This window comes from Rosa rugosa, chromosome 6, assembly GCF_958449725.1.
Source record: "Rosa rugosa chromosome 6, drRosRugo1.1, whole genome shotgun sequence".
Lineage (NCBI taxonomy): Eukaryota > Viridiplantae > Streptophyta > Magnoliopsida > Rosales > Rosaceae > Rosa > Rosa rugosa.
The window spans coordinates 49,350,994-49,376,811 of record NC_084825.1 but is presented as its reverse complement, the minus strand read 5'-3'; the positions used below and the strand labels follow the sequence as shown (position 1 = coordinate 49,376,811).

The following is a 25,818-nucleotide window of genomic DNA, read 5'->3' as shown; positions in this document are numbered from 1 at the left end:
CCTAATCACTTGTTTCCATTATATATGCAGTATGATAAGTTACCTTGCTTTAGTTCTATGGCAAATGGTGATAATTGGTTGTGGCATATGCGTTTTGGACATTTAAATTTAAATAGCTTAAATGCTCTTGCAAGGAAGAATTTAGTCTGTGGATTGCCTCATATTCATGTTCTAGACCAAGTTTGTGAGACTTGTGTTCTTGGAAAAAAGCATAGAGATATCTTTCCGAAAGGGAAGACTCTGAGAGCTCGAATGCCCCTTGAGATTATACACTCTGACTTGTGCTTTATTGAAGTTCCTTCATATGGTGGTGGGAAATATTTCGTCACATTTATTGACGATTTTAGTAGGAAGACATGGATGTATATTTTGAAGAATAAGTCTGAAGCATGTGATACATTCAAAGTCTTCAAGGCTAATATTGAAAAGCAAAGCAGAGGAAAAATAAAGGTGTTGAGAACTGACAGAGGCCAAGAATATATTGTTTGTGATGACTTCTTGAAGAAAAATGGTATTAAACACCAGCTAACAGCCAGGTACACGCCTCAACAAAACGGCGTAGCGGAGAGGAAAAACAAAACCATTATGGATATGGTGAGATGCATGCTAAAATTTAAAAATTTGCCCAAATATTTTTGGGCAGAAGCTGTTTCTTGTGCAGTGTACATTTTGAACAGGTCTCATAGTAGAAGCATTGATGGAAGTACTCCATATGAAGTGTGGAGTGGTCAGAAGCCCAACATTCAACATATGAGGGTGTTCGGATGTATCGCTTTTGCTCATGTTCCAGATCACATAAGGAAGAAGCTTGATGACAAAGCTGATAAGTGCATTTTTATCGGATATAGCACGGTAACAAAGGGCTACAAGCTTTACAATCCGGAGACAAAGAAAGTAATAGTGAGTCGAGATGTCACTTTTGATGAGCAAAGTGCTTGGGATTGGTGTTCAAAAGAAAACATACCAGCCACATTCATTCCATTGGAAGATGATTTAAGTGATGATGATAAGCAGGTAAACAATCTAGAAACTCAATCTCCAGCTAACCAAGTTCCAGAAGCAGAGTCTCCACTAGAAGTTGCATCAACAAGGCCTCAACATGAGCGTCATTTGCCACCATACTTGAAAGACTATGAGTTGAACACTACAAGGAGAAGCATATCAGATGAAGACATTGTCAACTTTGCCTTGTATGCTGATTGTGATCCTCTTACTTTCGATGAGGCTTGTCGTCAACAACATTGGGTCAAGGCAATGGATGACGAAATTCATGCTATTGAAAAGAATGACACATGGGAGCTCACTTCACTTCCGGAAGGAAAGACAGCAATTGGAGTAAAATGGGTGTATAAGACAAAGTACAAGCCAAATGGAGACATGGATTGCTTCAAAGCGAGATTGGTAGCCAAAGGCTACAAGCAAAACCAGGTATTGATTATCTTGAAGTTTTTGCTCCTGTTGCTAGGCTTGATACTGTTAGAATGGTGATTTCCCTTGCTGCTCATAATTGTTGGAAGATATTTCAAATGGATGTTAAATCTGCGTTCTTGAATGGAACTCTTGAGGAGGAAGTCTATCTTGAGCAGCCACTTGGTTATGTGAAGGAAGGCCAATCGGAGAAAGTGTATAAGTTGAAAAAGGCTTTATATGGCCTTAAACAAGCTCCGAGGGCATGGTACACCCGAATTGATTCCTACTTTGTGGAGAATGATTTTAAAAGGTGTCCGTATGAACATACTTTATATGTTAAAGCTAATTTGCAAGGAGATGTTGTTATTGTGTGCTTGTATGTGGACGACCTTATTATCACAGGTAATAATCCAAATCTAGTTGAAGAAATCAGGGAGGCTTTGGCATCTCACTTTGAGAAGATATGGGGTTGATGACCAATTTTCTGGGTATCGAAGTGGTGCAAAGTGAGAAGGGGATTTTTATCTCACAAAGGAAGTATGCGGGAGAGATTCTCAAACGTTTTAAGATGGATTAAGATGGAGTTTTGCAACCCAATCATAACTCCAGTTGAACAGAGATTGAAATTGAAGAAAGATGGCAGTGGAGAGATTGTTAATCCCACACGATACAAGCAACTTGTTGGGAGTTTGCGCTACTTGACGACTACTAGACCTGACATCACATTTGGAGTTGGACTGATAAGCAGATTTATGGAGTCTCCTCGTCAGTCACATATGCAGGCAGCAAAAAGAATATTGAGATATGTCAAAGGAACTCAAAGTGATGGTATTTTCTATGCAGCTCACTGTCTGAATGAACTTGTTGGATACACAGATAGTGATTAGGCAAGAGATGAAAAGGCAAAGAGCACCTCAAGTTAAGTTTTTGATATTGGTTATGGTGTTATATGTTGGTCTTCAAAGAAGCAGCAAGTGGTAGCACTCTCATCAGCTAAAGCAGAGTATGTTGCAGCAAATAGGTGTGCTACTCATGCAATTTGGCTGCGTCGAATTCTTGGAAACTTGCACCAAGAACAGAAAAATCCTACAACAATCTTTTGTGATAATAACTCAGCAATCTCATTGTCAAAGAATCCAGTTTTTCATGAGAGGACAAAGCATATGTTGGAACTTGTGGGACTTTAGTCCCACATGGAAGAAGTTTTAAAGGCTAATGGCCTTTATAGGGAGCTTCCCATGTAAAGAAGTACATGGATGACATGTATAGAAGTGGGCTTTGTGGGCTTTTCTAGTGGGTTTCCCATTGGATTATGCAAATATATATAAGTCAAAGATGGGCCTTGGGATCGGTTTGACTAAATCTGCTTTTATTTTTGCTTAACTGTTCAATTTTCGGATAAAATCTAACAGTTGCAATGGATGGAATCAAACAACGTCAAACAACTGCCGATGGAACCGATGCAACTGTTCATCTTGGCTTTTATATAAGGACGACCTTCGGTCGTCATTATCCATCGATCAATCTTCTTCTTCCTCCCCCCAAAGTTATTCTGAGAAACATAAAGTAGAATTCGTCAGGGTCAAGTTCTTGTGCAAGAACTTGTACCAGATAGTTGTATCCTCTAGATAGACGTCCGAAACTACAGCACAAGTAGGGGAAAATTTCTGTCTTAGGTCACTGCATCGCAGGCCTCTATCTGATCAAGTTAGTGATTCAATTTCGAATTAAAGTTATTTGATTTCAATTGATTACTTGTTATTATATATTCCATTTGTGTTCTACATTTAGATTATATATATATATATATATACGGTTACTGTTCGTATATACTGATTGGTTCTAACAGCATATTCATGTCAAGCATCATTATATTCGAGATTTGGTGAAGATGATAGAGGTTGCAGTTCACTATTGTCCATCTGGAGATCAAGTAGCTGATATATTTACCAAGTCTGTGAAAACAGTTGCTTTCTTGAAGCTGAAGGAGCTAATGGGAATGATGAAGTTTGAAGATCTCAGCTTGGTTTAAGGGAGGCTGTTGGAAAAGTAAACCAAGCCTTATTTAAATAATTGTCTCTCCTATTGTAATAGTTACCTAGTTAAGTGCTTTAGTATGGTAGTGTTGTTTGGAGTACTCTAGGTGGACTATTCTAGGCTGCTGTCCTTTTGGCGTAAAGTACTTTAGCACTCAGTCTCTTTGGTTTTAGAGCAGCTTTTGCTTTAAACTATTAGTCGTTGCTGCATAGCTATTATATATGTGGTTGTGCCTCTTGTACTTTGCTGTAGAGAGTAAGGAAGTGATTAATGACATGTTCCCTCGTTGCTTCAGTACTCTTGATTTTGTGTGTGTGATAGATTTGCTGGTGTGATCTCTGTAGTGTTTCTACATGTGTTACTTTACCATGGTGAATGATCCTTTCCAGTGAAGCTTATTCATCTTCAACGTATGTATGAGAAACTTCTTGTTTGTCTACATGTGTTAGATTGATTGTGTAAACGATCTCTGGCTGTCATTTAAGTAGAAGTGAGCATGTAAAACTATTTCGAGTGGTTCCATGGTGGTGGCATTCTCTTGTTGCCCTGTGCACAGCTGTTATTCTAAAGCTTTGAATTTGTATGTCAAATTTGTTTTGAATTTGTATGCCAAATTTGTTCTTGTTCATGCTGCTGAGATTTTCGAATCCTTTTTGTGGTCTCTATGATGATAGGAAGAAGTTTTTACATACAAAACTTACTGCTGCTCAAGTTACAACAGGTGTTCCGAATTGTAAGATTCCCTTTCCTTATAGGAATAGGATTGTGCAAAGACCCTTCACAACTTAGTCAATACAACTTGGGCAAGTTTATAGGCTGCCTTATTACAGAGTAACAAGAATCTAACTCAACTAGATTACATGAATAAGTATCAACACTGTCATGACACGTTTTCCAATTACACATTGAGAGCTTCATAGATGGAGGTCATGGCAATGATGCAACACCCGATTCTGAGTAGTGAGTACAGACGAAGGGTTTTAGTCTTTTAGATTAAGAATGGAAACTACTGTTTGAATGTTTCGATTTGCCTTTGTTTTTCCCTAATCAATCATACCTGTTAATTTTCTTTTCAGTAATAAAGAATGGGGGGTGAAATTTGCACCCCCAGAATTACAAACCACACCTCATTTTATTTTTTTAATAATATTTCTTATCACCTCCTTTTGCACTTCCTAAAACACCCTTCTTTTTCTTTTTGAGTCTTTTCTTCTCTCTCCCCCTCTTCCAGACCACCACCAAGGTCTTCTCTCTCTTCTTCCCGATCTTCACCAAGTCTCTCTCTCTCTCTCTCTCTCTCTCTCTCTCTCTCTCTCTCTCTCTCTCTCTCGTCAGAGCCTCCTCCACCGCCGTCGTCGCCTGCCTCTTGAAGTTCGAGCACGACGGTCAGCTCCGGTTACTCCCTCTCTGCTGTCACGCCTTCCATGTATCGTGCATCAACACGTGGCTCCACTCCCAGCAGACCTGCCCGCTCTGCCGGTCGCCGATTTCCACGTCCGACTCCGAGCTCATGACTCTCGTCGACAATGCAGGTTCCTTCGCCCTCGGCGGCGTTGATAGCTTCTGACTCGAGATTGGCAACGTTAGCCGCCGCCAAACAACTACGACGTCCAACTCCAGAGCGCGCCGCTCCTACTCCATCGGATCGTTCGACCACCTCGTCGACGACGACTTCGAGGTCCGATTGTCCAATGCCAGAAACGGCTCGTCTGATAGGAAAGAAGAGGTGATTGTTGTTCTCGGCGAGCTCCCGCCGCCGCTGACGTCGGAGGCCAGTCTAGCCCACAAGTTTTTCTTCCCCCCAATCTCAATCCAGCCCGAGTGCAGCCTCCCACCAACGGAGAGCCCGAGTGTAGCCCACAAGTTTTTCAGGAAGATCGGGAAGAAGAGACAGAGAGAGAGAGAGAGGACTTTGGTGGTGGTCTGGAAGAGAGAGAGGGGAGAGAGAGAGAAGAAAAGATCAAAAAGAAAAAGAAGGGTGTTTTAGGAAGTACAAAAAGAGGTGATAAGAAATAATATTAAAAAATTAAAATGGGGTGTGGTTTGCAATTTTGGGGGTGCAAATTTCACCCCCGAGAATATTAGAGGAGTCCATCTGTGCTACATCAACTCCATTTCTCTCTAACCCAACTTTTCATAATTCCATGATCCCAAATTGTAGTCTGTGAAAACACGTGCGGTGATCAAGTGTCATTGTCGATATGATCATATGCCCCAGGGCCAGTCCTGAGGTTTTAATGGCCTGAGACAAAAAATTAAAATGTGGCCTCTACACAGACACCTATGTACATACACATATTTGCACCAAATAATAGTACAAAATAATCTGTTTTGAATAAAAATAGATATAGAATTCATAAGTGATTGCCAAAAAAAAAAAAAAAGTGAAAGAGGAAGCAAGGTTCGAATTTGCACCAAATAATAGTACAAAATAATCTGTTTTGAATAAAAATAGATATAGAATTCATAAGTGATTGCCAAAAAAAAAAAAAAAGGAAGTGAAAGAGGAAGGCAGGTTCGAACTGGGCCCAACAAAAATTGAATTAAAAAAAGGGGAAAGGAAAGTAGCAGAGTTCAAACCTTGGTTAGAGAGGAAGTGGATTAACAATGCTTCCACTAAAGCAACACACTTGTGCGTGCATTTAGAAGCAAAAATGGAATATATACCTATATAACATATATACAGAACTAAATTTTCAGAGGCCCCCGAGAACCGGTGGCCTGAGACAGCCGCCTCAGGCGGCAACCCTCAGGGCCGGCCCTGATATGCCCCAATGTATGGTTTATGAAAAACCCAGACTCTTCTTAAAAACTTACAAAGATTTGAATCTCTCCGTTTGTGAACAATTACTCGATTTATACTCAGAATAGGGTTATTATCACAAATGGTACCTGAACTTATCTTCTATTTTATCAATGGTACCTGAACTTCAATTTTGATCACAACCAGTACCCGAACTTTTCGATTTCATTTTAAATGGTACCTAAGGCCACCTTCGGTCACTATTCCGGCCAAAAAAGCCAAATCTAAAAAAAAAAAAAAAAAAAAAAACAAGTTCAAGGCAAGTATATTACCAAAAAATCATCACTATATATGATTGCAACCCTTGAAATCATCACTATGATTGCCTCCCATGCCGTTTTTAGTCGGAATAGTGACCGGAGGTGGCTCTAGGTACCATTTAAAATGAAATCGAAAAGTTCGGGTACTGGTTGTGATCAAAATTGAAGTTCAGGTACCATCGATAAGATTGAGGTATAGTTCAGGTACCATTTGTGATAATAACCCCTCAGAATATGTTAATTTGAGTTTTAGATCCTATGGGCACATAGTGCTCAATGTCACATTGTCACTTATGTCTTACCACACTAGTGGCTACATGTTTAAGACTCGTACACATTTTAAAACGAGTTGGTGCTTTGACTTTCATACAGAACTAGCAATTTCTTCTTCACCAGCAAGTCAAACCCAGTCATAAAAGCCCAGTCTGGATAATATAGCAGTACCTTTTTAACTTCTGAAATGAAAACAATCAACACCAAACTCCATGGCTACCAAAACTCTGAGCTCCACCTGTTTCTTGACCCTTACATTTTTACTTCTCTTCCTGGTAAATACAACATCACAGAATTTAGTTTCACAGATAAAGCTATCAGCTTTACTGTTTTTGCTTTTTCAGAAAGACCCAATTCGATTTCAAACAGTTCTATCATGCTTCTTCATTACAAGTATGCTTGATTAAAGATGGTTGCTTTTTCATGGGATATCAGGTTACAGGGCACCAAGCTTTGAATTCTGGGCCATATCCTGTGGTGGTGAGCACTTGGCCTTTCGTAGAGGCTGTCAGAGCTGCTTGGAGGGCTGTTGATAATGGACGTTCTGCAGTTGATGCAGTTGTTGAGGGCTGTTCGGCTTGTGAGGAACTCAGATGTGATGGTACAGGTGAAAGCTTCAATCTTTGATTCACTTGAGTTGAGAAAAATGTCATTAGTTTTTCTGTACTCATGCCCATGATTTGATTAGTATTCAATGGAAAATGTTGAGTTTAGTTTTGGAAACGTGACCAAATGCCCAAATTTGAGCAAATATGAACCCACTTACTCCGCTAGGATATTAGTTTTGTGCCCACTTACTTCATTTAAAAGGAAAATACTGTTTTAGACAAAGCTTAATTATAAAATTACTAAGCCACTCTCTCACTGCCATTGACCTCCGGCTCTCGACCCAGGCCTCTGGCGACTCAGACCACGACCTCAGACCGATGGATCTATACTTGCGTCTCCTTCCAAACCGGATCGTCGTCGCTCTTAGCCGAGTACAGCCTTTGGCAAGTAGCTTTCCTCAGTCGGCCTTCCTTTCGGTCTCGAGTTGCTTCAACAGCTCCGACGACGGTATGACGAGGTCGCGTCAGAGAAGGAAAAACACCAGAGATCTATGTTGCCGGCGTTAGGTGGAGATTTCGGGTCGTCGACGTCAAGAAACGCGCTAGTTCTAGATTTTTGGTGTCCAAGTTCGGGTCTGGAGGGACCGGCAGTGATTGTGATGGTAGTGACTTCAATTATCTTGCATTTTACCTCTAGCTAGGGTCAGTAGCTTGGACGTGCTTTAATTCATTTACAGTGGGTTTGATTGTGTATATGATTTGGTTTGTACGTAGCAATGTAGGTGAGGCTGGTGGTTGTGATCTGAGTTATGTTCTTTTGCTTAGAGAGAAGTAGAAAGTTTCTGGTACCAAGGAAGTTCAAATATAGATTGGCTGGGGAACAGAGAAACAAGCAAGCATATTAGCTTCTGGCCATTATATCCTTTTCTAGTTTCCTTTTCTAGTTTTCTCAAACAAGATAGCATACTCTATATGAGGTGGTGGAAGCACACGGGTTTTCAGTCCTGATGCTCCACGTATTCATAGTTATTTAGTTAGTATCCATTTACACACTCACATGACTCTATATTTTTGCCTATGTTGTTTTTTTCGATGAGTTCTTTTTGCCTATCTTGTTAAATTTGGTATATGGAGTATAAGATGAGATTTTTGCATTGGTTAAATTTATTTTACTGGGGCAATAATCATATTATTGGGGGGTAATAATACTATTATTGGCCCCTAATAAAGTTTTTATTAGGGGGCAATAATCATATTATTGGGGGGCAATAATCATATTGTTGGGGGGCAATAATAATATTATTGGGGGGCAATAATATTCTCCGATGACCTTCACCGGCGACCGTCACCGGTGACCGGAGTCCGGCGGCCAGTGACAAGAATCCGGCGGCTGGTGACCGGAATCCGGCGAGCATTGATCGGACTCCGGTCAAGTCTCCGTTGACTTCTCTCTTAGTGACAATGGGAAGGAGGGCAAAATTGTCTCAAAAATAAAAAAATAAAAAAACTTAGTTGGGTATTAAGACAAAATATATGTTATTTGTTGGGTAAGTGGGTAATCTTATAAGATGTTTGGGTAAGTGGGGTTAATGTAGCTTAAATTTGGGTGAATGGACATTTTCCCTTTAGTTTTTTTATCTACTGAATAGGGTAGTCACATTTTGTGTGCATTAGAAGAGCAAGTGTTGCTTCTCTAATTGGTATTGAGATACATGATTCAGTGTGCTTGGAAAACTAGGAATAGTAATATTTCAGTGTTGCTTCTTCTTCTAGGCAATGGAACTTCAAATGCTATTACATTTGTATAACTAACGAGTGAATTTCTAATGGTGAAATCCTAGCTCGAACATGAAGTGTATATTAATATTGGGATTTGTCAAATGAAATTTTGCTAAGCATGTTGATGGGATTCATAGCTAGGATCGGCAATTTTTTACTAATCATATTATTGGGACAGTTGGGCCTGGTGGGAGTCCTGATGAGAATGGAGAGACGACAATCGATGCTCTGGTCATGGATGGGGTAAGCAGCATTCACATATCCCTTCTATCATTGATATTGTTCTTGTTATAACTGCCTGTTATGTTGATTTCTCTGAAAGTGACTATCTGTTATATGTCTTGCTAAGGACATCCATAGGTGACGATGGAGGTTGGAGCAGTTGCTGCCATGAGGTATGTCAAAGATGGAATCAAAGCTGCTGGGTAAACGCGCAAGTATAGTGTGTGATCCAACAGCAATGCTAGTGTAGTTGATGTTCGTCGAATAGTGAATCCGAATGTTCCGAACCCTAGACTCTGGATTTTTCAGGTCACCAAATGTCAAGTAGAGGATGTGAAAGAAATAATTCATCTATTAGATCAGTGGATATCAGATTTTTGATTCATACGTCCGTCTTGCTCTTTAGTTTCATGCGACCAGTTCCCTTTGTTCAAAATTTGAAAATGACACTATAAATCTATACAATGAAAAGTGAAAACACCTCAGGCAACTGCTCTATACCAATTTTTTTCTAGGCAAGAAATTTGAGGTCAAAACTGTGGACATCTTTCCTATCTAATAATCTAAAACTTGTACACTTCCCCTAGGAACGAGATCACGCATTACACACGCTCAGCTGCCAGATCCTTTCTCTAGGCCACATGGTCAGGTGGGGGGCTGTCTATAATATCGCATTCAGATATACTGTGAGAGGTCTTCACCAGTCATGGTGCTCAGTTCGTTGAAGATTTCTTGTGCCAGAGATTTAACAGAAGGCTCGACATCCTCAAGCAACTCAGCAAAGAAGGGAACTGTTTCTGGAACAAATACCAGATATTCTTCTCTTAGATGCTCCACAAGATATTTGATAATTCTCAGGCCCAAAATTCTTGCACGGACCTTGTCACTGCGTGTCTGCATCAGCACCTGGAGTCGTAATAAAAAGAATTGTCAAAATATGCTGAGAGACGAGTCTAAAAAGGAAACATCTGCAAATGTTAAGTACTTCATACGGATCATGGATTCAACGGTAAAAGTCCAACCTCGTAAATTTGTACAAAAACAAGGAAAGGTGAAGATAAAATCTGCATCAACAAGTAGAAACTATTATGTAGAGAAACATCACCTCATAATTCAAGGGCTTCCATAGAAGATCACTTCCTGCAGTCACTGCCATTTGACCAACACAAACAACCAATAATTCATCAACTTCCTTCACAGACGGAATGTCAGAATGCTCCTCTAGAGAAACTGGAGGTTCTATAACAAGCTGGGAAACAATGGGCTTCAGTAGAACCTGAAAATACGTGCATCCTAAATCAGTAACGAAAAAGATCACCAAAGATACTGTTATCATGATATTACAACATTCCAACCAGTAGACATTGATTCAAGATTCCAGAAATGAGGAAGAAATATAGCTGGATGGTTCCAACATTTAAATGGAAAATGTTCTTATGGTATGAGATCCAGAAAACAAGTTAATTTCATTTGGTAAGACATGAAGAACATAGTGACAGATGACACTGAAGAAACTTTCAAAAGTCAGTTTAAGATAGAAGACGAGGGGGAAAAAATGACTGGAAGAGAAAGTATTGGGAGTCCAGTCTGCATTAAGGGCAAACAGAGATGAAAATTCCATTTTAAATCGATAGGCATCGGAAGAAACCGTGAAAAGAAGAAGACACCAGTTCACATGTCATATAGAAGTGGAGAGATGATATAAGAAATGATTCAATACATTATTTCCAAAGATATTTTAAATTCCCCAACCCACCCTACCCCCACACAAAGAACGAGGAAATTACAAATCTATCTCACTTCTCCTTACTTCTTCTCTCCTGGCTTATATTGCCAAGGGTGAAGACAATAAATATAAATAAATAAACTACCCACGCGTCCTAATTGTTAATTCCCGAGTATAAAATTTTCTGGAACATGAAGGATGGACTAACCTGAAAATTGGAAGAATCAAGAAACTTCATGCTTCCCGTATCATAGAGAAAACATTTATGTAATGATGATAAGACCAGCGCTCTAAGATGCCAGTTTCCAAGGAACATGCTGTTATCGGATTCCTGAATCTTGGCCTTCTTCTTTCGTGTTAAACCAGAAGGCTTTGCATCTCCAGTGACAGTAAGATAATGTACACAATTCTCCAGCAAGTATTTGAAATAAGGAACAAAAAGAGACCTGCAGTTCAAAGCAATGTCATTTAACCATACGGAACATGAACTTGGATGAAATATCATTGTTCCCCATGTAATGAAGAACTAAAGAAAAAAACCACTTCCATGAGCGGAAATTAAAAGACGGAGATACTACTAATAGAATCTGCACCATAAAAGTACTATCATGCAGCAAATTAGATTAATAAGCACTTGAGTACATGCAACAACAAATTGAAATCCAAAAGGTATGCACAAGTGCAGTGTAGCAACCTACAGTGAACATCATATATTTCTACCAAACCTATATAATCACATTCATAATCCACAACCAAAATATTTTAGATCGAGCTGATGAGAAAAGGACAAACACAAACCAGGGTGATCAAATAATTTCAGGAAAGAAAGAAAAAGAGGGATCTTCTGGACACTGAGCATTAACAGGATGAACTGACTCACCTATGGTTTTCCGCAAGTTTATTTACCAGGCCATAGAAAGATATAGCCCTCGGTATATATCCTGCAGAAGAAATATCTTCCACATCTGAGTTTGCCCAATCAATACTCTTAATGAAAAGAGGTCTAAACATTGTCTCTGTAAGCTTCATAGTGAGAGAAATCATTGCAGCGAATACACTTTTCTCTACATCATCAATTCTTTGAACAGAAGCCGGATGTTGACGGCGTAGATCAAGAGCAATCAAGCACCGTTCAAAAATCTTAGCATGGTAACCACTAACAGATGTTCTATCCATTCTTCCAATCATGTTGGCCAGCATTCCAAAATAAATTAATAAACTGGAATCCCCAGACTCAACTGTGCTAGAGTATATGTTTAGCAAGGGCGGTAGAGCAAGTCGAACCTGGACAACAAGAGCGAGAGTTAACACAAAGCAAAATGAAAAATAAAATAAAATAAAATAAATAAGAAACTTGACAGTCAAGTACGAAGAATATGAACATTGCAAAAGTGCTTACTGTGATGTTCTCGGTGATGAGCTTTCGTACTGAATCAGCTCGCATTTTCAGCTTCTGATCAGATCCTAACGCATAATCAAGATCGAGCACCATAACTCTTGTAATATCTTCAAGATACGGGCTTAAGAACTGCCCTAGCTTAACCACAACAGCCTCCAAAGTAACAAGAATAGACAGAATTAGAGATTCCTGGGGTTTTTGTAATACAACAGGCCGGCTATCACCACTGGATATGGCTTTTGTATCCGAGGATACAAGGACTTCACGAGAAATCTTAATCAAACTATCCATTATGTGAGGAAGCTCAGAGAGTGCCTTGGGTCCAAGCACATTGATCAAAGCACCAGTTGTTTGAAGGCAGCTAGATGACACTGGCAAATCGTGCGTACCAATACTTTTTGTAACAGATGGTAGACACTCACTGAAGATGGAAGAGTTAGAAGGGAACCGGTGGGCTAAAACTTCTAGAGCCAAAGCTGCTGCCACTTTCAAGGAGACTTCCAAATCATCAGAAGAATCATCAATTAACTGAACAATTTTCATACACATAACTCGCAACGATCCAAGAGAGATCTCATCAAGATGATGCCAAAGAAGACAACTTTTATTAAACTTAAGCTTTGCTTTGACCGTGTCAAGATTCCTAATGGTTTCACATAGGAGTCCAAGTGCCTGCACAAAATTTTAACTTGTCATTCAAAACTTACTGCTATTTATTATCAAAAGGATATGACAACCTACAGTCCTATGCTTAAATGACAGTATATATAACAGACCCATATAACTCCAGGTCATCACATTTTTGTATCATAATGTGATTAGAGTTTGGTCACCTCACATGACATTTTATGGTCTACTTGCTTCTCCTCATTAATCAACTATTAAGGCAAATCAGTTTCACAAGATTTTCCAACTTTACGCGAAATAAAGGTTTGTTCAAACTGACAAAATGAGTAGAACATTGAAATATGCAATAACTACCTTCTTTTCCACATTTTGATCTCTGTGGCCAAGCAACTTAGTTATGCCATTAAAGAGTGTCGAAGGGTTCATGACCCCAGTAATAGCCCTCATTACAGCATGCATACACTCCTTCAAATCTTTCCTAATGACATTAATATTTTTGTCCTTCCTTCTTGCATCTACCAGTTGCTGGAGAGAGACAACCTGCTCCATGAGTTCTCCCAATGTAGCCTGCAAAATTAAAGCAGCAGTCAAAACTTACCACTGACACAAACAACCACAACAACAACAACAATAATACCAATAATAATCATAACGTAAAGAATAAATGAAAAAAAGTTTAATTTTAGTTCGTGATAGGTTAAATGTCATTATAAACATAGTTTTTTTTTTTTTTTTTTGAGAATAATTATAAACATAGTTTTACTTTATATTATTCACCTATTAATACTACCAAAGGGCGTTCCTTAAACTCTATATTTTTTATTACTTAACCTCTGCATCGCATATTCACAAGTTTTCATTACAGGTCTCTTAGTGAAAGAGGCAATTTTCAGGTTGATGTAGAATGCAGACAACTTTTTTTTTCCCATGTAACAATATAACCCAAAAGAGCACCTGAAATAAACTGGCAACATCCTGTTCGGAACAAGTAAAAATAGAAAATGCATACATTCGGGAATCAAAAAGCTCAATAGTTGGGTTTGTGACTGTCAAAGAAAAAGACAAATGAACATTATACGATTTGTTCAAAATCTACCTGAATTTTGTCCGACTCTTCCCCAGATGCCATCTTGAGCGCAAACTCGGGATCTTGCAGCTTATGCAAGGTGAACCGCATTGCAATTAACAATTCTCTAAATACCTCTTGACCAGTTTCCATTTGTTTAAGCAGCATAACAAGAGGGGGAAGCCATATCATACATGAATATTGCTCACATATTTGAAGCGCTAGGGCATACTCCCACTCTCTCTGTAAAGAGGTTGTGGAGCTATCTGAAGCATGCACATTATCAAACCAAGATGACCCTTTTCTTGAAATTAGTGAACGGAAAAGAAGAACAAGTAATGAAGCCAAGCTATTTGACTCTCCCAAAGTCCTGCATACAAACATGTAGACATTAGCATAGGAAATAGAGCATATAAGATTGCAAACTTTAAGCCAATCTTACCTCAGTAGGTACACAACAATTGATAGCCTTCTATATTCAGCAACTTCAGGCAGTACATTAACAAAAATCTGAAGGACAAACCCAATCGAATCACAACACAGTTCACACACAAGTACCTCAATTACATAGTAGGGGACACAAAAAATGTAAGAATAAATTACCTGCAGCAATTTGTCATTGCTGCCTGCCCCAGACAGCCAACAAGGAACAACTGTAGATAAAAGATCCTCAAACACACGCTGTGAATGGATATCAATCTACACAATCGGGAATCAACCAAATGAATTATATACATTGGAAGAGCAGAAGTAAAGCCAGAAGAAGAAACTTCAAGACACAATGTCTTTGCTTGTTAGGAAAGAAAAAAAGGAAAGACTTTGCTTGTTAGGAAAGGAAAAAAAAAAAAACAGTGCCAGTGTTCTAGCAAACCTGTGTGACTGCTGACTCTCCAATAACAGCAAAAATATCCAGCATATGCTCCAAAACTTTTTCTGGAACGATCTTTGTGATGGAGGAAATCAGTGAAAAGACATGGTTGCGAGTAACTCCATCCTTCGCAGAATGGGCACACTCAACCAAATGTTTGACATTAATCTCATTTACTATGTTGTCCTGCCACAAAAATCAATGGTACAAACTTAAAGCAAAATAGATGAACACTTAAAACCACAAGAACTTATACAAACTCTAAATAACAAGTTCAAATTTCAAAATAAGGGAACATACCTCCAGTGGAATAGAACTTATTAGTGAAGAACTGATATCTTCTAAGATTATCAGCAGTGTCTGTTGTATGTAATTTACTGTGCTCAACCTGGCATCAGAAATGCTAAAGTGGTCCTGTACCCACTCATTGGAAAAGGTTTTGTAAAGAAGCTTAAACAACGGCCCCAATAGAGAGTCCCTGCAAGGAAGTGGAAAACGATTAGTATAAGATTCAACTGAAGCCACGCTTTTACCCATGAGTGGCAGTTTAAGAAAGTACCAACCTCTTCTCTATGTCTTTCTTAAATAATAAAATACCAAGGAGGGAACCAAGTAAAGAGAGTGCATTTTCTCTGTCACGTATCACATCACTAGACGAAGTGGACTTCTGACGTTTCATTTTCTTTGTTCCGTGCACTGAACGACTTGCACAACTTCCATCTTTGAGTATGTGATCGAGAGTGTGGACGATAGTGGAGCAAGTAATCTGATACACTCAAAGGTATCCAAATGAGTTGCCTCCATATTGGTGTATAAACTAAAAATAACTCAACTCTTAGAGAAAGTCATCCTAATCACAATAACATATTTTACTAAATGTAATATTTATCTCGAACAAATCTCAATTTGATAGATCCTACATAATTAGCTAGTAAGCCAAGGCAAACTAAAAAGAACCCAACAACAAATTATAATAGTGGAGAGAGAAGAACAAACATGTAAACGCTGCAAGGCTGCTCTAGTTGCATTTTGTATGTCCCCATTTGAATTCTGAAACACAGCTACCAGTTTTCGGAACAAAAGCTCCTGCATCGTATAAGAAAAAAAAATTATCTCACGGTTAATCCTGCCAGCTTCAATTTCAAACAAATTGACAAGATTCAGTAATTGTATATTTTCCATCATGCTACAAGTTCACATAAACTTATTATCAAGAAAGGCTACAAGCAACAAGCCATGCATAGTTTCACGAATAGGCCATGCATAGTTTCAAGAATAGAACGAAGAAGAAAAAATTAACCTGCACTTCTGTCTTCAGTCCACTGTAAATTTGGCTGTTAAGCTTCTGCAGGACAGTAATACAAGGCTGTATGGTGGAAGCGTCTTCTGGAGCCAAGCCATCCAACTGGAATAGCAAATACTCGAGTAAATGATGCATGCAGATATGAAGTTAAAAAAATTCACTACCAGAATAAAATTGCAAATTCCAGATAACTTCTTACTTGCAAAGCCTCCAATAAATGGTCCTCAAATACATGCCCGTCTGATGAAGAAGGCACTGCACAGCACTGAGACGGGCAGAAGAAGAATCTCATTACAGAGTAAAGGCATAAAAATAAAAAATACAATAAAAATGTACAGAGGCTAAAACAATCAGTAAGGGAGATCTATCAACTTACCTCCAGTAGAAGGCATAATATCTGAACTTCAATTTTTGACAAACTCTCACTGCGTCTTTCCAAGAGATGAGATAAATATGACTTTACTTCTTTATGATGCATAATGGCATTGCCTGTTCCTCTGAGCAAAGAAAGAATAGCAAGCTGCGCCAAAAACATTCCATTAGCACATCTAAGAAACCCCCTCTGATGATAATATTGATAGCATTATGCCAAATAATATTATAATAACCAGAAGCATCAAACAGAAAAGGCAGGATTCAGAAAGAAACAGTGCATAAATAAGATACCCTTGCATAATCAGGCAGTTTCATGGCAGAATTCAACATGAAAGTAAGAATCTCTTCTCTTGTAGATTGATCAAACCTATAAAAAGTTGAGACGAGTTACTAACAGTCAAATGTAGTTTATTGTACTCAAAGTGCAACACTAGCCTATAGTAAACAGAAAAATACTGTCAAACCCTGTTGCTGATAATTACTCTTGGAACCAAGTTAAGATTTGACAAATTTTTATGTCAGGTAGAAACTAGAGCAGTTGATAGCAAATGCTTCAATGAGGACAATGGTTCACCTTATCTCAATATTCTTTGGTCCTAAGAAGCTCTGGAAGGACGGGCTGAGCAAAGAGGCCAAGAGAGAAGGAAGCAAGTTCCTGTCCGATAGGATTAGCCTTTTCTGCTGGACCACCAAGTCCAGCAGCTTATCAAGATGATTAATCCGAATTGCACGGTTTCCTGCCATTCAACAACTTAGTATTTCAGTATCAAAACAAAATCAGAAACGGGCAGAAAACATCTCTAAGCAGAGCAAAGCAATACCATTTTTCTTGCTCAAAGAGTCAACATGAGATGAAAAGGTCTGTAAACCCTCAATACAATTCATGGCAACATTTCTTATCTCCTGAAATAAGGCAAACAATTCAAGAATAAATCCCTACCAATAAGAAACTGCATCCACTTATATCATAAACAAAACACAAATGATAATCAAAACACTTTGACAGAAGAAAAGGTCTGCTGCAAGTACATACAACTTCAACTAGTTAACCAAAGAAAAGGCAAATGAGGAAAATCACCCAAGTACCTGGTTACAACTAGCCAGTGGAACAAGAAGAGATGGAAATTCAGCAAGAAATTGAATTGGCAATCTAACTTCTGATTGAAGACACAGATAGGAAAAACAGTGAAGACTCTCGACCTGGACTGCAACAGGAACGTCTGTAAAATGAAAAGCAACATGTCAATGCAATCGACCAAAGAATCCAACATCTTAATCAGCTAATTTATTCACAAAAGACTGAAATATGACTAATATCAAGATTAAAACAATATTCAACACTAGATATTCGAGAGATTCAGATTCAGATTGAGAGAGAGAGAGAGAGTGCCCATTATACATTGATATTTATGTGTACTCAAAGCCGATATTCTACTTTACACTTTTGGCCCGATGAAAAAACAATGTTTAAACAGTTTGAATGACTAAATGAAACCTCTAAAACCAAAACAAAGAACACACAAAGCCAATACTCCAATTTAACACTTTTGGCCCAGGTCAGAAAACCAATGTCTAAGCAATTCAAAACTTCAAATAACTAAATTCAACCAATCAACCAAAAAGAATGTTGATAAGTGACGTGCAGATTGTACATGGATAAGAGTCAACACAAAAAGCTGAGAAAATAAGGTAACAATAAGAAGCCAGTATGAGGAGGGGAATTGGAGGGGAACTAACGTGTAACGAAAAAGAGGATTTTGTGTGAAGTACATTATGGGTTAAGTTCATTGGAATTCTGCTTTATTTTACAGCAAAATAAGTTATATTAGATATTTTGTCGAAGGGGATGCACCTTCTTCTGTGAAAAACTTGGCAAGGAAAGAAACAGCAGATATCTTGCACTTTGTGACAACGTAATGACGGTGCTCCTTAAATAAGTTCTTAAACTGACAGCCTGAGAAGAAGACGAACAATTCCCTGAGCCAGCTAACCCACTTCCCACCACCATCCTGCAATAATTTAAAAAATATATATATATAAAGCATCTATCACAAATGAAAACACATAGATACATATAAGATATCAATGACCTTTGTCATTGTAGTCCTAAAAATATAATTACAGAAGGAATTACTAACCAATGAGACATCTGCAGGCATCGCAGATAGAAATGCCTCCATCAACCTCCAAAAGATGCAAATTAGAATATTTGCATTTATTGCTTTCAAATTGGAATCTAGCTTATCAAGAAATCTGCTGCAATCCCAATTCAGCATCTCTGTTTTGAACTACAAAAGAAAACAGGGAAGCGGAACAACAAACGTCATCAGCATCATGGTAAAGTTCAGAACTTTAAGCAATCTGATCCAGCTTTGGGAAGAAAGTAATGATGCATCTATCAACAAAAAAAGTTTCTCATACCTCTGCTATAGAGATATCACCCGTAGACTCAAATGCTTCCCATTCTGTCTTCAATGCAGGAAACAAAACTTCAAAAAGTTCCATACATTCAGCAGATTCTGCCACAAAGAAGAACTACTGTAAGCTCCAAATAAATAAATAAAGCAAAAGGAAAAGAAGAAACACAACCACTAAAGATCCCACAGAGTTCTGAAAGACAATGATACAGAAGAAACAAAAATGCATGATTATGCTGAGCAGAAAAGAAGTACAAAAAGGAGTTCACAATTCAATGGGATAAATATCAATTTACAAATGCAAAATACAAGTTAAGGGTCAAAAGTCCACCAAAAGGGTCACTGAGAAAGGTTTTTAAAATAAAAAGAGATATACCCTTGTCAGTCAGAATTGTCTGCATCATCACCAAAAAGAAGTGCGTCTTTGACAACTCAAAGTCATTAGAACTCTGAACAAGCCAAGGCATAAATTCTGCAGGGTGCAACAAGAATCTGCTCGCCAAACTAGTAATGGTGGCCATGTTAATGGAGGATAACTTTCCTGGTTGTAATGTCTACACAGAATCACATTTTCAGAGTTACTCATTTTGCATTCCTAAAAAATATTATTATAATAGAAAGTGGTTATATGTAACAAATCAAAACTAAGCGACAAAATCAACAGAAAGAGAGGAACCACACTACATGAACAGATAAAGAGAAGAAGAAACATAGACAAGAAGCAGCCTGGAATCAACAAACTGATAACTTACTTGTTCTGTATTGCATGCAGCAGCAAGATTCTCAAACAGTGGCCATTTTACTGCCTTAGCTAATTCCAATGCTTTCAAATTTAACCTCTGTGTCTGTAAACCATGAAACATAATTCTTTCAATAGAAAGCTCAACTTGTTGGACAGAAAGCATACCAACTAGAGAAAGAATTCCAGAACTGAGAATACTTCGAGGTCTGGAGGGATAAAAAACAACCTTAGGTACAACAAGGAGCAAAGGAAATATCATAGCAGCTAGTTTATTGCAACGTTCAACATTCTCATGGATGTCAGCAACAGCATTCTTTAGGCACAAAATAGCAACATCACATGCTAGGCTGTTGTTCTCCAATGAACCTGCTAGAGAAAAAAAAAATGATTAAGCATCTGCACTATAGAGCAAGGGGACCAAAATTAATGCCCTCACCAAACCTACAAGTGTATAGTTACTCACTTGTTAAAAGACCAATGCATCTTCTAAGCAGATTATCCAGTACTTCAATAAGATCAGATGGGTTTATTAAACTGGACAATCTGTCTAATGACAAAGCTGCTCTGACAACACTAAGATCATCATCCTGAAGCTGTCGCAATATGCCATCTTGGATGATTACAAGACTCTGGTCCACAAAAAAAGAAACTACATAAGTAAGAGCAGGATGATTTGGAGCCTTACGCAACCATTTACTGATATAGGCAAGATTTGCCAACTTGGTGTATGCCAATCAGAAAATTAGACCATATATTCAGATAAAATATAAAATGGTACCTGCGAATTTGTACCCTTGGCTTCCAGAAGACCTGATGTCCTTATTTCAGAAAGTGTACGGCGACGAACATCAGCCTACGCCACATTACAAATGCAGAATGCTCAGTCTCATTGACAGAAATGATTTCAAACCTTACTGATGCATATACATTTATGAGTAGATATAGAAACAACTAGCAACTAACAAATTATACCTCCGGATGATGCAACCTGAACCAAAAATTTGATTCTGAGCAAGCTAGTGACCTGTCCAAATTCCCATCCAACATTTTACGCAGAGCTTCATGTACCGAACCCCGTTTCTTAGATTGCACATTCTTTTCCTGCAAAAGTTAATGATTAGAATACCCTGAACAAGAAAGAAGGAATGCCTGCACACAAACACTCTGTGAGAAAGAGTGGATGAGAAACATACCAGAAATTTGTGAGCAGCTCCATGCAGTTCAGATGGATATCTTCTAAGAACGAGTAAAACTTTCTCTGCCCAGCTTCCTATAAAACATCCCATAATCATGATGGAATTCAAAGCAAGCATCTTAATATCTTTGCAAAGAACAAATGTTTACAGAACAACTCTGACAAGACATATAACTAGAACTGCAGACGAAGTCATAAGAACAGGCATGGTAAAACAAGAATGTTCAAACAAAGGGAATAACACTTATCTGCGCATGTATAGCATGCATAAAAAGACTTATAAGAACAAACCTGATGAAAATAATGTTGAATTTTCCATGTCCTGTGACTTTTGCAAGCAGGAAGATAGGACCTTTGGAACTACATGATGAACAAAATTCTTGGAAGGAACTGTATCTAATATGGAGATCAACGCAAGCTGGCAAGATTCATCAGACGAACTGCAATAAACGATCATAAGTTTTGACTGAAATAGGAAGGAAACAAGAGATGTTCAGAAGAACTTAGTGAATATTGGCTTCTCACCTATAGTCAACAAGAGAATCCAAAAGCACAGAAAGGAATCTATCAATTTTGAACTTGTTGAAAAGTCCCAGAAGGATGCCAGCAAAATCCCTTCACATGAAAGCAGAAAGCAAACTTAAAGAACATGCAATAATGGGCAAACACATTAGATAAAATAACTGTTCAGACAATTAATGCAATCAAGATTTACCGAATGCCGATCAAACTCTTCAGAGCCTTCATGGGAAACTTATCCACAACTTGCAACTGAAAAATTCAAGGAAACTCTCAAGTAAAAGACAGATTCAGGTAAGCTAGGTGTTTATTTACAAAGCAATAGAACCCATTACACATACATCAACCGCAATCAAAAAAAAAAAAAAAGATGACGTGGTAAAGTTCAAATTCAGGCAAAGCAGTTCCAGAATTTAAAATGAATGTTGAATAATCCTATAATCTCACTGCATACAAAAACAAAGCAGTACCTGAACAAGGTTGATCAAAGTCATAAGTGATAAGCGAAAAAGCTGAAGATCAGCTGACTCTTTTGCATCCTCTTCAGCAACTTTAGCAATTAATAAAATCAATCCCTTGACAAGTCCGGGAGATATTGTAACTTTACTTGCTAGCATACCAACAATCATCATAGCACCAGCCTACAAAAAAAGAATATAATTTTCACACAGTTTACCACAGAGCCAGATAATGTAGGGAAGAAATTGAAAAAAAAAAAATCCTCAAATAAGTTTCCATCGTTTATATACTAGTATATGTGTGTGTGTCTGTCCTAAAAACAGTAAAGAAAACTTTTAACTCTATACTAAAAAGACTGTCTTTCAGACTCACCTTGTTTTCTGAATGTCCATCCGTGCCAACCTCAAGTACAGAATGAATAAGTGAACAGATTCTTTTCACAACATGACTTTCAACAGATGCAACAGAACCCAAAACCTCAACAACAACTGCCGTGCAAAATCTGATCACGGGCTTTGAAGGCCGATACTTCTTTGACGGGGATGCCTATAACAAAGCAGTCATTTAAGTGACACGATGACAAGAGACTAATCAAACAACCAAGCAAAGTTTCAAGCACTCACATAGTCGAATAAAGCCTCCAAAACCCCCATGTCACGAATACATTGCTGCACTATAACATTTCTAGGTGGCGCTGCACCAGAAACTTTCACGCCCTCTAAAAATTTCCACTTACTATTTCTAAACCACAATAAATTAACAAGTCAGACTCCACCAACTTCAGCAAAATGAAATACACCACAGAAGAATTACAATAGACTAACCTGAAGTTAATTAATTGAACAATTTTAACAAATGCGTGGGTCTCATGGTACGGCAGAGCACACAAAATCAATTCCTCGAAGTTGTACACATGAATCCTACAAAAACACACACCACATTACAATGTACATCATAAGAAATGCATCAATAGTTACAAGAACAAATGAAATGATCACTCACTTATATCTCCGCACCAAGTACTCGAGAGTCTTGAGTGACGATGGGAGCTCGAAATGCCCTGACAGCAATCTCAAGTACTTACTAATCGAAGCATCAATGCGTTTGTTTTCCTCTACTCCCATCAACTCTCTATCCAATTCCTTACTCTGGTAGCTGAACAAGTCACTCTTAAAGTTTCGGAACCGCTCGTCGGTACTAACAAGAAGCTCAAGACCTAGAATTATACATGCAGAGATCAAAACTGAGCTCTAATTTGATTGTATTGAGCAGTGTAAGAGTTGATAGAGTGACTGACCTTGAAGTCCTACGGCGAAAATTGTGTCGATATCGATATCGGCGGCCTCTTTGGGATCGAAGAGGATGGAAGGGCGAGTGAAGGGCCGCTTCTGCGACGGGTCTTGGTCGACTTGTATCAGCGATTTCAGGACTTTTAACTGGGACGCAATCGAGGTCGCCATGGCTTCAATCAGTGAGGTTTGAGTGAAGCTTTGGTGTTCGTGTTGGGGGTTAGAGACTGGTGGTTTAGCTCGGGCTTGGGTTAGGGTTTTGATTCGGGGCTCTCTCACTCTGAGAGTCTATGGGAGCCGCTTCGAAGGGGTTTAGGGTTTTTCGTTTTGTTTTTAAAGTTTTGGGGAGGTGGTGGCGGGTTAAGGGGGTTTGTTTTTTACGGACGGTTAAACGGAGCAGTCAAAACCAAGACCAACGACATGTCGTTGGAGATTAAACATTTCCTTTTGCTTTTCCTTTTCCTTTTCTTGGGAACATAAACAAAACTCAGTCAAATACCATATACAGAGCATTAACCTTTTTTTTTTTTTTTTTTTAAGAATATCATGTCGATATATTAATAATACTCAGGCCAGAAAGGACCATTACATATCCTCCCTCTACCGTCAATGGGTAGATAAAGAGTTTGTGGTAAACCATAGCGATACATAGATTAGATCCGATCATTTGACGGTACCCATGCTCACTTATTTAAAGCAAGCCTATAACTATGAACTAATCTCGCATAGTAATAGGCTAGTTAAAAACAAAACTAATTTAAAAATGGGTACAAAGACCCAATACTCATTTTGGACCCAAGAGATCCTGGCCCAAAACTTGAGTGCAGAGCTGCAGTCTCAACCAACGGCCCAAGAAGCCCAAGGACCCACCAGCATGCTTCCCCTGCCACCAGAATCGCCGACGGCCATTCAACCAGCCATGGTATGAACACTGACATGGTCTCCGCCGTCAAAGCCATCGAGAGGTGGGCACAGATAGGAGCCCAAAAGCGACAGACTGCCTGCCATACAGATCTGGACACCCAAAGCCAATTATGCACCAGAGCCCGAGCTCGAGCCCATGAAATTTCGCTACCAGCATCCAGCTTCACCGGCAGCAGCACACCTCCACCCTTTGCTTTGGTCTCCTGTCCGAATAGATGAAACCCCAAGGACCCAAGATCAATATCGCCTCCGTACCCAGTGGCATCGGCAAAGCATATCTCCTCACTCCATAGCAGCCAAAAGGTTCCGCTGGCTCCTCCGCCTACTAGCAGCCCGCCCTCAGCAGCCTCAGGGATGTTCAATCGCAGCCACATAGGTGTCACATCGGTCCCAGCAATTGTAGGAGGCAACTGGGTCTCCATCGTGGATGAAGCGTTCCACCCTATGACCACCGCCATGGCTTTTGCCCGCCCGAATGAATAGGGCTACAAGACCGACGCCATAATAATCGTCAAAAGTGGCAGTCAGATCCGACAAAGATAGAGCAGTGAAAGGGCAGAGGTGCCTTGATATTGGAGACCGGCCGGAGCCGCTAAGCGCCTTGCCATCAAGAGGAGGATGGGTTGGAGTGAGAGCAAGGGGAGGCGCTGCTAGAGAGAATAGAGAGAATAGGGTTTTCATGTTTTAGGGATTTTACTCATTATAATATGTGTAACACAGAGCATTAACCTATAATTCAATAGATCGTTTATTTACTTGGAATTGATAAGTAACAAATGGAGCATAAAAGTTTTATTTTAATCACTTAATTTTGACCACGTACTCACATTTTGTTGTGCAATGACATGTTTCTATTTAGGGGAAATGATCATTTACCCAATTTCAGCTTAAAAATGGTCCACTTGCTCCACTAACAGTTTTTAAACCCCATTTACCCAAAACACTCTAAGGGATTATTTCCCTAATACCCAATTAATTATTTTTTTATTTTTTTATTTATTTTTGGGACTTTTTTGCCCTCTCCTTCTTTCTCACTTAGAGAGAAAAGTCATCCTCCACCTTGCTGTGCTCCGGTGACCAGTGGCCGGCCGCGGACTCCGGCGACCGGTGACCGGAATCCGGCAACTGATGACCGAAATCCGGCGACCGGTCACCGAACTGTTGACCGGATTCCGGCGTCTGAATTTATTGCCTCCTAATAATACCCAGTAATCATATTATTGCCCCCAGTAATCATATTATTGCCCCTAATAATACCCGGTAACCATATTATTGCCCCCCAGTAATCATATTATTGCCCCCAATAATCATATTATTACCCTCCAATAATCATATTATTGCCCTCAAGTGAATTTCGTAAACTCTCAAAACCAAAATGAATACACTACAGACACAATTGATCAATGGAATTTATATGTTCAATTGTACACGATCACTTTTTTTTTTCCTTCCCCATTCTCGGAGCTCTTCCCATCGAAATCAGAAACAAAAAAACCATCTAAACTAGAAAAAAAAAAAACCATCGAAATCAGAAAAAAAAAAAAAAAAAACCATCATAATTTTTCTCCGGCCACCCA

General features: G+C 38.9%; 2 protein-coding genes across 5 annotated transcripts; one reads left to right on the top strand and one right to left on the bottom strand.

Annotated features, from left to right (window-relative positions):
* The first annotated feature begins 6,892 nt into the window (after positions 1–6,892).
* Positions 6,893–9,717, top strand: LOC133713695 (probable isoaspartyl peptidase/L-asparaginase 3). 4 transcript variants are annotated; one of them, XR_009848200.1, is made up of 5 exons: positions 6,893–7,058; positions 7,219–7,390; positions 7,677–7,993; positions 9,289–9,353; positions 9,460–9,717. XR_009848200.1 is itself a non-coding variant. In XM_062139729.1 (4 exons), exons 1-4 carry the CDS (start codon positions 6,996–6,998, stop codon positions 9,537–9,539), a joined length of 369 nt encoding a protein of 122 aa, XP_061995713.1. In that variant the 5' UTR covers positions 6,900–6,995; the 3' UTR covers positions 9,540–9,717. The 4 variants fall into 4 exon arrangements, 3 of the variants coding, with proteins under 3 accessions (XP_061995715.1, XP_061995713.1, XP_061995716.1); XM_062139729.1 differs by lacking the exon at positions 7,677–7,993 and having other exon boundaries at positions 6,900–7,058; positions 9,471–9,717; XM_062139732.1 differs by lacking the exon at positions 7,677–7,993 and having other exon boundaries at positions 6,901–7,058.
* LOC133713694 (uncharacterized protein At3g06530) lies at positions 9,667–23,643 on the bottom strand. Its single transcript, XM_062139728.1, has 39 exons — positions 23,326–23,643; positions 23,031–23,244; positions 22,853–22,948; positions 22,652–22,769; positions 22,401–22,574; positions 22,040–22,210; positions 21,766–21,821; positions 21,576–21,665; positions 21,342–21,490; positions 21,049–21,125; positions 20,828–20,956; positions 20,634–20,708; positions 20,319–20,484; positions 20,082–20,221; positions 19,866–19,958; positions 19,490–19,667; positions 19,118–19,215; positions 18,835–18,984; positions 18,549–18,705; positions 17,783–17,916; positions 17,518–17,599; positions 17,271–17,433; positions 16,988–17,063; positions 16,698–16,841; positions 16,521–16,586; positions 16,319–16,423; positions 16,015–16,104; positions 15,582–15,784; positions 15,319–15,496; positions 15,022–15,204; positions 14,754–14,849; positions 14,593–14,660; positions 14,181–14,520; positions 13,439–13,651; positions 12,458–13,129; positions 11,939–12,342; positions 11,267–11,504; positions 10,438–10,608; positions 9,667–10,238 (listed from the first exon to the last, which is right to left on the bottom strand). The coding sequence occupies exons 1-39, from the start codon at positions 23,486–23,488 to the stop codon at positions 10,008–10,010; spliced, it is 6,351 nt and encodes a 2,116-aa protein (XP_061995712.1). The 5' UTR covers positions 23,489–23,643; the 3' UTR covers positions 9,667–10,007.
* Between the last annotated feature and the right edge of the window lie 2,175 nt (positions 23,644–25,818).

Excerpts from the sequence above, each read along its gene's own strand:
- LOC133713695 (XM_062139729.1), top strand. The coding sequence starts at position 6,996 with ATGGCTACCAAAACTCTGAGCTCCACCTGTTTCTTGACCCTTACATTT. Across the intron at positions 7,059-7,218 it reads CATTTTTACTTCTCTTCCTG|GTTACAGGGCACCAAGCTTT; the intron begins GTAAATACAACA and ends ATGGGATATCAG. Across the intron at positions 7,391-9,288 it reads ACTCAGATGTGATGGTACAG|TTGGGCCTGGTGGGAGTCCT; the intron begins GTGAAAGCTTCA and ends TTATTGGGACAG.
- LOC133713694 (XM_062139728.1), bottom strand. The coding sequence starts at position 23,488 with ATGGCGACCTCGATTGCGTCCCAGTTAAAAGTCCTGAAATCGCTGATA. Across the intron at positions 17,917-18,548 it reads CAAGTTTTTCACAGAAGAAG|ACGTTCCTGTTGCAGTCCAG; the intron begins GTGCATCCCCTT and ends TTCATTTTACAG. Across the intron at positions 14,850-15,021 it reads GAGAGTCAGCAGTCACACAG|ATTGATATCCATTCACAGCG; the intron begins GTTTGCTAGAAC and ends CCGATTGTGTAG.